The sequence below is a fragment of the Muntiacus reevesi genome, chromosome 8 (genome assembly GCF_963930625.1).
Source record: "Muntiacus reevesi chromosome 8, mMunRee1.1, whole genome shotgun sequence".
Lineage (NCBI taxonomy): Eukaryota > Metazoa > Chordata > Mammalia > Artiodactyla > Cervidae > Muntiacus > Muntiacus reevesi.
This window is the reverse complement of record NC_089256.1, coordinates 17,183,912-17,197,597: the sequence shown is the minus strand read 5'-3', so window position 1 is coordinate 17,197,597 and position 13,686 is coordinate 17,183,912. Positions and strand designations below refer to the sequence as shown.

The 13,686-nt window shown below is 39.9% G+C and overlaps 1 protein-coding gene across 2 annotated transcripts in view; it reads left to right on the top strand.

Moving 5' to 3' along the window:
• Positions 1–13,686, top strand: part of ACP3 (acid phosphatase 3) — a 59,236-nt gene that overhangs the window by 20,630 nt on the left and 24,920 nt on the right. For both annotated transcript variants that reach the window (XM_065942352.1, XM_065942353.1), the window contains exons 6-9: positions 2,318–2,410; positions 3,522–3,654; positions 8,986–9,068; positions 11,313–11,416. In XM_065942352.1, the coding sequence (XP_065798424.1) occupies positions 2,318–2,410; positions 3,522–3,654; positions 8,986–9,068; positions 11,313–11,416 (413 nt within the window). The remainder of the gene's footprint in view (positions 1–2,317; positions 2,411–3,521; positions 3,655–8,985; positions 9,069–11,312; positions 11,417–13,686) is intronic.

The following is a 13,686-nucleotide window of genomic DNA, read 5'->3' as shown; positions in this document are numbered from 1 at the left end:
CTCAGACGTGATGAAGCGACTAAAACAACAACACTACTCATTTACAGTTTTGTCACACAGCTGTATTTGTATATTTATAGCCACATTTAGAAAGGCCTTCACCACTCCTAGGTTATAAGGAAGTCTGCAATGCTTTCTTCTAATTCTTCTATAGCTTCATTTCTATATTTACATATTGGATCCATTTACAGTTTGTACTGGTATTAGGTGTGAGGTATCTATCCTGTTGAAGTTTTTTTCCCCAAAAGATTACCTAATGGCTTCGTCACTATTTATTGACTAGGGCATCTTTTCCCCCACTATTTTATATTAAAATTCCCATATGTCTATTTCTAGAATTTTTATTCTTATTCTTTCATTTTATTAACCAAAATCACACTGTTATAATTATTAAAAGTTATATATGCTTTAATATCTAAAGTGCTGGACATTCCACATTCTCTATTTTTTCTGAGTTTTCATGGCTGTGTTTTCACTTACCTTTTCAATGTTTTAGTGAAAGTCACTCAGTTGTGTCCAACTCTTTGTGAGGCTCGTGGCCTATGCAGTCCATGGAATTCTCCAGGTCAGAATACTGGAGTGGGTAGCCAGTTCCCTTCACCATGGGAATTTTCCTGACCCAGGAATCGAATCTGGGTCTCCTGCATTTCAGACAGGTTTTTTACCAGCTGAGCTACCATGGAAGCACAAGAATAGCCCAGGGAAGTTTTTATTGAGATCATATTAAATGTACAAATTAGGGAGAATTTGAAACTTTGTTGCAAATTTATATAGTCTTCCTTTCCAAGAACACAAAATATTTTCCTATCTCTTCTTATCTTCAAGATTGTTTTAAGGTTTTCTTCATACAAATTTTTCTGTTAAATTTGTCTGAGGTTTATAACATTTACAAATAATAATGGCTTACCTCTACTTTTCCAATATTTATATTTCTGACTTATTTTGCCTATGTGTATTGGCTGGTACTTACAGTCCAGTACTACGTAATAGAATTGGTAGTGGGCATTCTTGTCTTAGTCCTGATTTTAGCAGTATTTCCCTATTAAACATGCTGGCCTTTTGACCAGATAGAGATACTTTTATCAAGTTAAGGAATTGGCTATCTTTCCTGTCTTCTTGAGTGTTTTTAACAGTTCTGGTGTTTAATTTTTTCAAAGGTCTTTTCAACATTTTTAGTATAATTAAGTTACTTTTCTCTTGGATCAATTACTAAGATTAATTATATTCATAGATTACTACTATTGAACCATCTTTACATGTCTAGATTAAAGCCTCTTTCTTTTATTTTGATATTGAATTATTTGTTAATAGTTTACTTAGACCTTTTGCATTGATATTCAAAGTAACTTCAGACTATAGTTTTCTCTTCTAGCCAGTCTTTGTCAATATAAATGCTTACACAAATTTTTTGAAAGTTTTTTTTTTCTTTATATGCTCCAGACTAGTTAAAATAACACTAGAATAACTTACGCTTGAAAAGTTGGACAGAATTTCCCCATAAAATAATCTGGCCCTGAAGCTTTGTTTTGCTTTGTTTTGTTGGGGGAAGTTGGGGACTCTTTAATAATTCTTTCTGTTTAGTTTATGGAAATTCATCTGGGTTAATATTGACAAATTTTATATTCCTAGAAAATATATGAATTAGACAAACAGTATCTTCCAAAGGCTTCCCAGAAATTTCTGTCAATTCATTGATAACTGGCCAATGGGTCTCATTACTATGACAATCTAAGAGTAACACAGAACCTGGAGAAATGTTTGAATCCCACCCAAATCTCACACATATAGCCAGAACCAGGTCCCGTTTCTGTTGTGTTTTCCTGGGGTTCTTTGACCTGAGACATGGTTTCCTTTCTCACCTTCCACTCATTTACATATGAGTTATACTTCACCTATTTCCAAAATGAATTTGAGGCAGTACACCTCAGTCTGGTCCCAGGACACACCAGGAACATGTGGCTACTGCCAGCAGGTACCCACAATGTTAGTGTAAAAATGAGAAATAATTAGTCTTTGTAAAAATCTTTGGGTTGGCATTGTTATAGCCAGTATTTCTGGTGCACTTGTATGTGAAGAACAGCAGTTCCCACTGAGGGCGAGTTTGCCTCACAGGGACCCTTTGTCAGTGTCTGGAGACATTTTGGGTTGTCACAACCGAGAGACTAGGGGTGATATGGCCTCTCGTGGGTAGGATGCTGAACATCCTACAGTGCACAGGGCGGCCCCACAAAAAAGAACTGGCTAGCCCAAACATCAGTAACGCTCAAGGTGAGAAACCCTGATATAAGCAATTTTTTTACCTCTGTGTGTGTCTCAGGATTTTATAGAAGTCTTGCCAAAACTTACCGGATACCATGACCAGGATCTTCTTGGAATTTGGAGTAAAGTCTACGACCCTTTATTTTGTGAGGTAAAAGTAAAAATATCAAAGATTAACATGCAATCTGATTTGATGACTTATGCCTATTTTGAAGCAGATGAATATATTTTCCTTTGCTTTTATCAGATATATTATTTAGAGTTTGACATTGAAATATAAGTCAAGACTTATTTATATTAACTTAAAAATTCTGGCTTCTCTCTGTTAGTTATGTATTCACCCTTTAGAAAATTGTAAACAAAATTGCTTTTCTGTGCCACGCCAGTTATTTTTCAGTTGCTTAGAAATGCTGGGTTCCTGTCTTGGACTTTAATGAAAAAAAGCAATATTGTTATACTTATTTAAAGATTTTATAATATTTTATATAAATATTTTATAATATTTTATAAAAAGAAAAAAGTTTCCTGATTTCTGGATATAGAAATAAACAAGCAAACTTTGAACCAGGCTATTAAAATTGACCTATCAGGAAAGAATCTCTCTCTTGCTGTACAATGCATGTGAAATAATCCTTGTAGCTAGATAAATTACTATTTTTTTCAGGGTTTCATGGTGTTTTTCTTAATTATCATGCTCCACCATAATTCTGTTTTTCCAACCAGTTGACTGAATCTTGTGGCAAAATTCTGACCAGCCACATGACTCCTATCCACTTCCGATTTTAAGGGCATTGTGAGTGTCTAAGGAGCAAGATACTTTCAGAATTCCAACTAGATAATAAATGGTACCTGTTGCCCTCATCCACATTAGAGGTCAATGACCCAAGTACATTCAACATTCCCAATATTTTCAGTATATCATCAGCATCTGTTTCAAGGAAGGCTTTTTAGTCTTATAAAAGTCTTCAATAAAAACAAGAGCCCATTTTTTGGTTCAAGTCTTTGGTTTTGTTTTTTGTTTTGTTTTTTTCCTTACTACAATTCAGTCTGAGCTATTCTGCAATGTGGCTAAAGGTATTTTACATCTCTCTCACTTAATTCTTCTGTAAGCTACTTCACTTTCATTTCCTCTTTCATGAAATCGCCCTCTCTCCCAAGAAAGGCTGGATACAGTACTTCTCATGGGAGAAGGGGGATAAAAAGTCAACAAAGAGAATAGTCAGAAATAACATACACATTTTCTTCCTTTTTCTTTGATACAGGGCGTTCATAATTTCACTTTACCCTCCTGGGCAACAGAGGACACCATGACTAAATTGAAAGAAATATCAGAATTGTCTCTTCTGTCCCTCTATGGAATTCATAAGCAGAAAGAAAAATCTAGATTGCAGGGGGGTAAGTATTTTTAAAAATGAGAAAATTGCATTAGAATTGTTGTTGAGTGATCTGGGTCTGAGTCCAGGTTCGACTGTTAATCAGCTATGTGACCTTGAATTAGACACATAATTATTCCACCAGCTTCTATTCTGCAAATTGGGGATAATAATACTACTCACTTCTTAAGTATTAAGGATGAAAATGAATGCATGTATTCCAAAGGCTTAGCACAAATAGTACCTAATACACTGTCAAACATTATGTGTTATATGATTATCAAAATTATTCACACTGGGCCTTAATTTTCCCAGCTGAAAAACAGAAACTTTGGGCTAATGCTAAATGATACTTCTCATTCTTTCCAGATCAAAAAATCACGGATTTCGTATCTGAGTTCAATGAAAGTCAATTATGCCGAGTGGCTTACTGGGTGAATTTTTCAAGTGGGAGGAAAGGCAAAAGCAGCCTATTTTCTAGAAACCCTTGGTTGTAACCACTGTTAAAGTTAATACAACGTAATTTACAGGCTAATTATGCCCTGTTGATTAATATGTATTGCAATCGACAAGTTTATGACACTGCTCAAATTTTTTCATTGGTGTTAAAAGGTGTTGACTTTTCAGTGAGGCCTCTTCTCAGCTGGATTTGACCTGTTGTAGAACAGGTCATCCGATCATAATTCAGAAGCCTAACCCTTGTGATCAGGATAGGTGGGTAGAAGAAAGAAGCCAGGACCAGGCAGGACAGGGGTAGGTGCTGAGGCTCTGAGGGCAGCTGAGTGGCAGGCCAGGACCCAAGAGGATACGGCAGGTTCAAATGCTGTTCATATAGGCATTAAAACTAAAGGTGGAGAGCAAGAGGAAGTCCACTGTGCCAGGCTGTCATAACAATGAAGAAATTCTAAGCCGCAGGAGATGTTCTTAGTCATATACTCCACACAGTTTGAAGAAAACAGTACAATCAGGACTCCAACCATTCCTGGACCCTATTCACCATGAGATTGGACAAATTCAACAGACCTCCAGGAGAAAACAGAGACAAAGTATCCTGGAGGTTGAACCAGACTAGAAGGATGTTCACTCAGGGCTGCAGAGCAAGAGAAAGAGTTTAAGTCACTAACCAGGAGAGGAGCTACAAAAGCTCATATAAAGAGTGAAGAAACCTGTAATAAGAACAGCTAATGAGGTATGAAGTCAAGATAACTGGGAGTAATTTCATATGAGGTGAACATAGCACTTGGGGCAAGTAATTTAGGGCAGCATCATAAAGAAATGATCAAGCTGCAGGCCTGCTGTTACAGAGACCTGGCTGCAAGACACAGAGGGAGACTTGATGGAGTGTACACATCCTCCCTCCAAGCTTAGTGCAAGAGCAGCGAGATTCAGCCCTTCCTTGGGGATGGGAGAGCACCCAGAGGTGAGCATAGTTGGAACTTGGTGTCTTAGGAATAATTAGCAGGTAGGACATGGACCATGTGTAGGAACAGAGCCCAGGATGCAACTCAATCCTACATACCAAACAACCAAGGACACAGAAGGTGGAAGCTGGGCCTCCGTGACCACACAACTACCAGGTCTCATTCCTGAGCCAGCAGGGGCCAACAGTATGGTGGCCAAATGCTTCAGAGGGTGAAAACAGGACTCTGTTTCCCCCAACCTAGTCATGATGGGCTCAGAAAATCATCCCCTCGCTACTCAAGATGAAATCCATGGACCAGCAAAGTCAGCATCACCAAGCCTCTGATAAGAAATGTGGAATTCCAGGTCCCACCCCAGAGCAGCTGAATCTAAATCTACATTATAATGAAATCCCATTAAAGTTTCAGAAGCACTTCTCTAGATGTAGGAGACAGTGAAGAAAAGGCCAGGGAAAGCCAGGAAGGAGTCTACAAGAATCTATTAATAGATGCAGGGGTCTGCATCTGAAAAGAAGATGTGGGATTTTTTTTCCCAACAGTTTGCTTGTATTTCCTTTACTTTTTCCCTTTGACTACTAGAAATTGCATTTTGGGGAAGTCATCTTCTCTCTCTGGCTCTCAGTTTCCCCATCTGGTGAGTGCATTAAACTAGATTCTATCAGAGTTCTTCCCTAAGGTATTCTCTGGGTCTTAGACTCCAAAAGTTAACACTCATATGCACACACCTGTCCTATTTTCTAGGGGAAGCTCAGTACTATTAATGAGCCAGGAAGTTGTTATCTTCATAATTCCTGCCAAGCCACATTTCAACCTATTGTTCAGATCTGGCAAAGCAAGAGACATTTGTCAACTATACACTTGTTGAGTTATAAAGCCCCTGAACCTAATGCTGCAGAGAAAGCATGAACAGTTTGGTGACAGAGTCACAAGGGAACATCAGGACTTTGACCGGCATCTTCTTACCTTTGCCAGAATTTCTGTTCCATCAGTTGGTTTCAAGGGTGACACTGTTCAGTAATCTCCTCCTCCCACTGCCTTCACCACTAAAACACCCCACCCCCCCGGCACACACACACACAAGGAAATCTCTAGACTAATTCCTAAGACTAATTTAGGAATATATGCCTGGTCCTGTTTGTATTAGGGCTTCCCAGGTGGCTCAGTGGTAAAGAATCTGCCTGCCAATGCAGGAGAAACTGGAGATACGGATTCAGTCAATCCCGGGGTTGAGAGGATCCCCTGGAGGAGGAAATGGCAACCAACTCCAGTATTCTTGCCTGGGAAATCCCATGGACAGAGAAGCCTGATAGGCTACAATCCACGGGCATGCAAAGAGTCGAACACGACTGACTGACATGCACATGTACCTGTTTGTTTTAATGGAAACTGCTTCTTGCTGAAGACCAGAGGTTGGCAAACTACAGCCTGCAGGCCAAATCTGGCCTGCTGCCACCTATTTTTTTTATTAGTAAAATGCTACTGAAGCTCAGTCACACTCATGCATTTGTGCAGCATATTTAGCTGCTTTTGTGCTTCCACTTGAGAATAAATGGTTGTGATGGAACACATGGCCCACAGAGTCTAAATCATATAACTTTTTTTCTTTCTTTCTTTTTTTTAAAATTAATTTATTTTAATTGGAGGCTAATTATTTTACAATATTGTAGTGGTTTTTGCCATACATTGACATGAATCAGCCATGGGTGTACATGTGTCCACCATCCTGAACCTCCCTCCCACCTCCCTCCCCATCCCATCCCTCAGGGTCATCCCAGTGCACTGATGCACCCGTGTCTCATGCATCAAACCTGGACTGGCGATCTATTTCATATATGGTAATACACATGTTTCAATGAAGGCGAGGGTAGGATGATTTGAGAGAATAGCATAAATCATATAACTTTCACAGAACAAATTTGCCAACTCCTGCTGTAGCCCAAGAGAGAGAAGTGAAGTTTGTATCCTCAAATAATGATATTTTGTCCAGTGTGTGCAGGTTTAATAAATGATGCACCAGGGAGTTTGGGTGCTAGCTTATGCTACAGTATGGCCTAATAATTAAGAGGAAAGGTTTTGAAGCTGGACCTGCTGGGTTCAGAGAAACTCAGCCCCTCTGTGTATGAGTTGTGTGATCTTGGGCAAGTTGCTGAACCTCTCTGAGCTTCAGTTCCCCTTTACATATAACTTGACAATTGGCCTGCCAGAGCCTGTAGGTGTTTATGACAATTACCCCTATTTTCTCCTGGGACAAGCTGGGAAACCACCACAGAACCAGGAGCTGATCTATTCTATCATCAACACTGAAGGCTGCTGCAAAGACACCTACTGACAAGGAACAAGTTACTAATTGAACTAAATCCATGTCTAGCCATTAACTAATTAATTGATGTTAATTAGCTAAGTGTTATAGAGAATGCATCTTAGTCAGTGTAGAATATCTCCTTTCAGATATTTTGTGCTGTGCTTAGTCACTCAGTCATGTCTGACTCTTTGCGACCCTGTGGACTGTAGCCCACCAGGCTCCTCTGTCCATGGGACTCTCCAGGCAAGAATACTGCAGTGGGTTGCCATGCCCTCCTCCAGGGGATCGTCCCAACCCAAAGATGAACCCAGGTCTCCCATATTGCAGGAGGATTCTTTACCATCTGAGCCACCAGAAAAGCACTGACAAGGGACAAATCGCTGATGGAAGGTGACTGCCTGTCATCACCCCCAGAAACTCAGCCACAGAGTTTACTTCTATTGTGGCCTGAAGTTCAAGATACAGGTCTAAAGGGTTCCCAGAGGCCAGCCTGCCCTGAGGCAGAGGGATGCAGACCTATGGGAGGTGTAGCCTCCAGCTCCCTCCATTCCCAGTTAAAGACATCCCAGCAGCCACAGATGCCGATCATCTCCCTCCTTAATTCATTCCTCTTTGTGCTTATGGTGGTACACAGACCAACGGGACAGTCTCTTCTCACTGTTTTATGAGATTTCTGAGGACAGGAGCCACATCTAATTGGCTTGTGGTAGCTGTTCAGTGTGTGTTTTGCAAAGTGGACCACAGAGTCTAGGATTATAATCAATCTGTTAACATCAATGCCCTGCTCATTACAGAAGAAAAGTGGTCTTCCTCAAGTGAGGAGACCACAGGCAGTGTAGAGAGATGACCAACAAGACACAAGGAGTCCTCAGGGGATGGTGTGGAAGCCCCTGAGGCAGCACCTCCTCAGAACAACACCTGCACCACAGGTACCTTCAGCATCAGCGTCTGCTGAGAGGATGGAGACTGCTCTCTGTCTGTCTGCCTTTTACCACCTTAGGAGCAACAGGGGCAAAGGGCAAACTGTTTCCTCTACTGACAACATTTAGAGCCCTAGATGAACTCTGAAGGTTCTGGCTGCCTCCCAATAGTGAAAGCTAGTGTAACCTGGAGCAATGGCCCACAGAACACAGTCCATGCCCTGTGCAGACATCCAGAGAGCTGCTTTCTCCCCTGGCTTCACCCAGGTGTGGCTACCAGAGGGATGAAGACAGAGAGGTGTATGCCGCACTGTCATTTCAGACCTGCCCTGAACAGAGCACTGGTTACCAGCTATCTGGAAAAAGCCATCTGAAATTCCTTCCAAGTTCATCAACCTCCTAACTTGAGTTTTAACAAAATCTGGTAGAATCAAACCTTAATGTGCCAATCCAGCTCTCCTTCCCCAGTGAGTGAGTCACTTAATGACTCTGAGCCTCAGTTTCCTAACCTCTGAATGGGGGATAGAAGTCAGGATTCAGTAAATAATGTATGTAAATCATGCTACTAGTACATAGCAGATGCTCCACCAAAATGAGTTCTTGCCCTCCCTTCTTAAGTCTTAAGAAACGAGCAAACGAGCAAAAAGCTTATGAACTGAAATATAAGCCCACATTTGGTTCAGCTCCATTGTTGATCTATCTTCATAAAGGTGTCCTGATCAATGAAATCCTCAATCACATGAAGAGTGCAACTCAGCCATCAAACCACAGAAAACTCATTATGTATTCTGCAGTAAGTATTCTGTCTCCATTCAACATCTGTTCAAGTGTATGAGCTCTCTCAGGAGGGGCTTCAACTTCTTCATCATCATTTCTGTATCAGATGTTCAAAAATTTTTAGTTAAATATAAAAATCTGGGTCTCAAGGAATTTACAATCCAATTCCTGATAGCTCAGTTGGTAAAGAATTCGCATACAATGCAAGAGACCCCAGTTTGATTCCTGGGTCAGGAAGACCTGCTGGAGAAGGGATCGGCTACCAACTCCAGTATTCTTGGGCTTCTCTTGTGGCTCAGCTGGTAAAGAATCCACCTGCAATGCAGGAGAGCTGGGTTTAAATCCCTGGGTTGGGAAGATCCTCTGGAGAAGGGATTGGCTACCCACTCCAGTATTCTGGCCTAGAGAATTCCATGGACTGTATAGTCCATGGGATTGCAAAGAGTTGGACACAACTGAGCTACTTTCACTTTTTTCACTGACAAGAAAAGTAAGCATATAAACACCCTGCATAGCAGAATAGCAATGTCACACGAGCCAATGATTTGGTGACTCATTCATAGAAAGGAAACATCTTTTCTGTTCCAAACTAAAATTAGAGAGAAAATAGCAAGGGAAAAGAAGTAGAAAGGTTATAAGAAAAGCTGAGTGTACAGGATTCAGTGATGGACTGGAATGTGGATGGAGGACAGTGGTGTGGAAGTTAAGCCATAGATGAAGGTGGTGTTTCAAGTGTTGATGACTGGAAGGAGGGTAGAACCATTAACAGATGTGGTCATGGGTCAGGTGAATATACTGATTATACAATTGGGTTTGAAATGCCAGCAACATCCAAGTAGGAATCCTCAGATGTCAGAAGGGATAGGAAAAAAAGGGGGAGGGGAAGGAAAGCTCAACTTGAGGTCAATGTTATATTTGGGTGAAGAAAGGAAAGAGAGTGAGATCTCAGAGAAGACATCCATGTTGGAGCAGCAGCCAGGGAAAGAGAATTCCAGGAATGTACCATGCACTGAAGTGGGTATCCATGGAATCTGGGATGAGCAGGGAAACAGGACATGGAGGGCTGGGTCAGGCTCCCACTTCTGCAGGACAGAGGATTTCTCAGATGTGGTCTGGCTAGAGAAAGCCATGGTGTCATTCTGCAAGAAGATGAAAGAAGCAATTAAAGATAAAGTAGAGTTTATCATCTGGGGTTCTAAATGGTATAGACTAGAGAAAAGTTTCATGGAGGAAACAAAGTGTAGTGCCTCTGAGAGAAAGATGGGCCTGAAATTAGTTGATAGTTTCAGGTTTTCTGGTTTCTAATATGGTTTCCGATAGTAACTTGTTGTATGACTTCTGGCAAGTCATAAATCTGTAACTCCTTTTTTTCCTCTAGTGAATTGGTTCTAACCCCTTTGGAGTATGTAAACACTGCCATATAGTTTAGGCAACCAAATGTTAGGCCCATTTTATACATATGAAAATTAAGGATTTCTTAAGATTAGATAGCTAATCAGTGGCAAAACTAGGATTGAAAACCAGTCCTCTATGCCTTCTGGCTATTCTAAAATAAACCTTTAACAATTATTTTTAAGCTACACTCTCTACTTCCTTACATTTCATTCTGTCTAAATGTTTGTAACCTCATATATTCTTCCCCAACTTTAAAATCACAGATGATATTAATCTATAGAAAACAAATATAATCTAGCATTAATGTACTCAAAGTTATTTTAAAATTTAATGAAAATCAATGAAACACAATAAAACAGAGATATGTTCTACTGGGGTAGTCATAGGACAAAATCAGAAGACTTGACTCAGATTTACTTTCTTCCATTTTGAAGATGTATGACGTAAAGTAAGCTACTTGATTCCGCCCCGGTCCTTTTTTTTTCTTTTTGGCTGCACCACATGGCTTGTGGGATCTTAGTTCCCCAACTAGGGATTGAACTCAAGCCCTTGGCATCGAGAGTGCAGAGTCCTAACCACTGGATCACCAGGGAATTCTGTCCAAGTTACTTAATTTCTCTGGGTCTCAGTTTCTTCATCTTTTTAAAGGAAATAATTGTATGTATGTAAATCTCATTGCCTAGCACCAAGGAGATGCAAAATCAAAATTCATCCTTTCTCTCTCTATTCTGAAGTCACTGGGGTTATGGGAAATTTAGTTGGATCAGAAACCACCATGGTATTCTACAAGTGCTTGTTACACACCTATTGACTGTAAATTTGAAAGAGATAAAGATCAAAAATGTTTGTTTCAAAATCTCTGTAGCATGACACTACTGTGAGCGCCCTGCAGATGGCGCTAGATGTTTACAACGGAATCCTTCCTCCCTATGCGTCCTGCCACATGATGGAATTGTACTTCCAGGAGGGGTAAGTGTCTAAGCGGTGTTTCTCAAAATTAATACCCCTGGAAACCAGGTACTATGATCATTTGTGTTATTATTGACTTAAGGGTTGTCTTGTCTATTTGGTTGGTTAGGTTTTATATTCGGAGGGAGAATGATAACTGTATCTTTGCTTAGTCATGACTCCTTTTTTCTTTATTTTCATAAAGACTTTAATTGGGAAATCACATACAGACACAGTAGACGAAAAATTTGATAGAACCACCCCCCATCAGCGACACAAATTATGTTTTTTAAAAAAAGATTAAGGTATTCTAAGAAGGATGTGGATATTACACTGTTCTCTTGTAAAACACAGAGTGGTAGAAGATATCAAGAAGAAATTGTTTGTTGCTGGTTACAAATAATGTTCTTTCAGTTAAAGACTTCAAACATATCCATGAAACTTATGGTTATTCATATCCACCAGGTAGGATTCTTAAAGTATTCCTCTGCATAGCGTTCACAACTTTGCAATCTGCTGTGGCCCTCCCCAGCTGACCAAGGCTTGGCTGAAGCCCACTAGAAAGGCCACGACTAGAGAGACCAAATGTCCTAGCTTACCCAGCTGGGGAGGGGGTTCCCAGAACATATAAGTTTCATTGTTAAAACCAGTAAAGCCCTGGGCAAACCAGGAAGAGTTGGCCACCATAGCCAAGGTCGTAGCAAAAATTTGTGTCTGCTGTGACACTGGCATTCTTGTTGGGATGAAGAGACCTCGTGGATATTATTGATGGAATAATCACAATGCAAGGACTGAGTTAGAGCAGGGACTCCAGAGTTTTATTTCAGGGTTAGCTGGGGAGGTGCATTTTGCTCTCCCCTCAAGGCATTCACAATAGCTGCAGTTGGGACTATCTGACTGCAGTTATATAACGCCTGTGCTCCGAAGAGCCTATGCTTGGTTTAATGATTCAGTGTTGCCATTTTGAAATTCTTAATAATTTTTAAACAAGGTATCCTGCATTTTTTTTTTTTTTTTTTTTTGGCAAAATTTGCAGTCCTGGCTGTAGGTTTCTGGCTACCTGAATTTGTAGAATAGGAAAGTAGCAACACAGAGGCCCGTCCTCAACCAAAATCTTCACTGCTTACAAAGAAAGTGAGTTCTGCCACTAGGGAAAAAGTATGTTCATTCTTCGTTGAACTTCTAACTGGGTACTAAGCATAAAGAGCTAGAACTAAAATGTGGCCTTAGCAAGCTTTGCTCTCAAATATCTAGAGTCAGAATGGAGAGATAATACCCGTAACATGGAGAAAATCCAAACAGGGCCAAAAACGGCAATGTAAAGACATGGACATCAAGTGCTCTGTCAATAAAAAGCTCTGCAAAAGACCCAGTTTGAAGACTGGCTCCAGGCACAGAGTTAATAAATCCAGTGAAAATTCCAGGATCAACTCTAGGAGTAGGCACTGTCACTTTGGGATATGACAAAAGAAACTACCCACTTTTCTCGGCCTCTCCTCTCTGGTTTCTGCACCCAGTAGTCCTGAGCTTGCTTTTATTTAGGGTGCTACAGCATTTTGTCTCACTGAATAGCTTGAATAAATTCATGTTATGAATCAAGTTTGGGGCATTTTTCATCTGAGAGACACTGACCTATAGAGAAAAAAGTAGCCAAGTGTCACTCACAGGTAGAAGTCAAATTTGTTGTTATATTGGGATTTTTTAACACTCTAGAGGAGTATCAAAAGTTAAACATGCTTACTTTTAAATTAAGAGCAAGGAGAATCTAAGTTAGCAAATACAGGTATAAAGTATATACCTGCAAATTAGGTGATCCTGAGTGTACGTTGATCCCACTTTATCCATATTGGAAAATAAAGAGAAAAAGAAAAATTTTAGATTTTTATTTACATTAAACAGACAAGCTTTTAAGGCTGTAGATAAGGTAGCTAAATATATTCTAAAAATATTCTATTTTTTGGTTAAGTACATAAACTTAAAATCATATACTATATAAAATAATTCAGTAAGTTAGAAAATAGTGCTTCTTCTCACTTTCATATTTTATGAAATACTTTTACTTAAACTCTATGTATGCACCTTAACGTGTATCTTATCACTCAAGCCAATTTTAAGTCCCCTAAAAATATTTTCCAAATATATTAATTATAAGGGTAATTTTGGCTGCTGCACAAATGAACCTCAAATCTCAGAGGCTTAACTCAATGGAGATTTCTTTCTCATTCATCTAACAGTCCAGTGTAGATGTTCCTGGCCAACAGGAAGTGACTCATCCATGGTGTGATTCACAC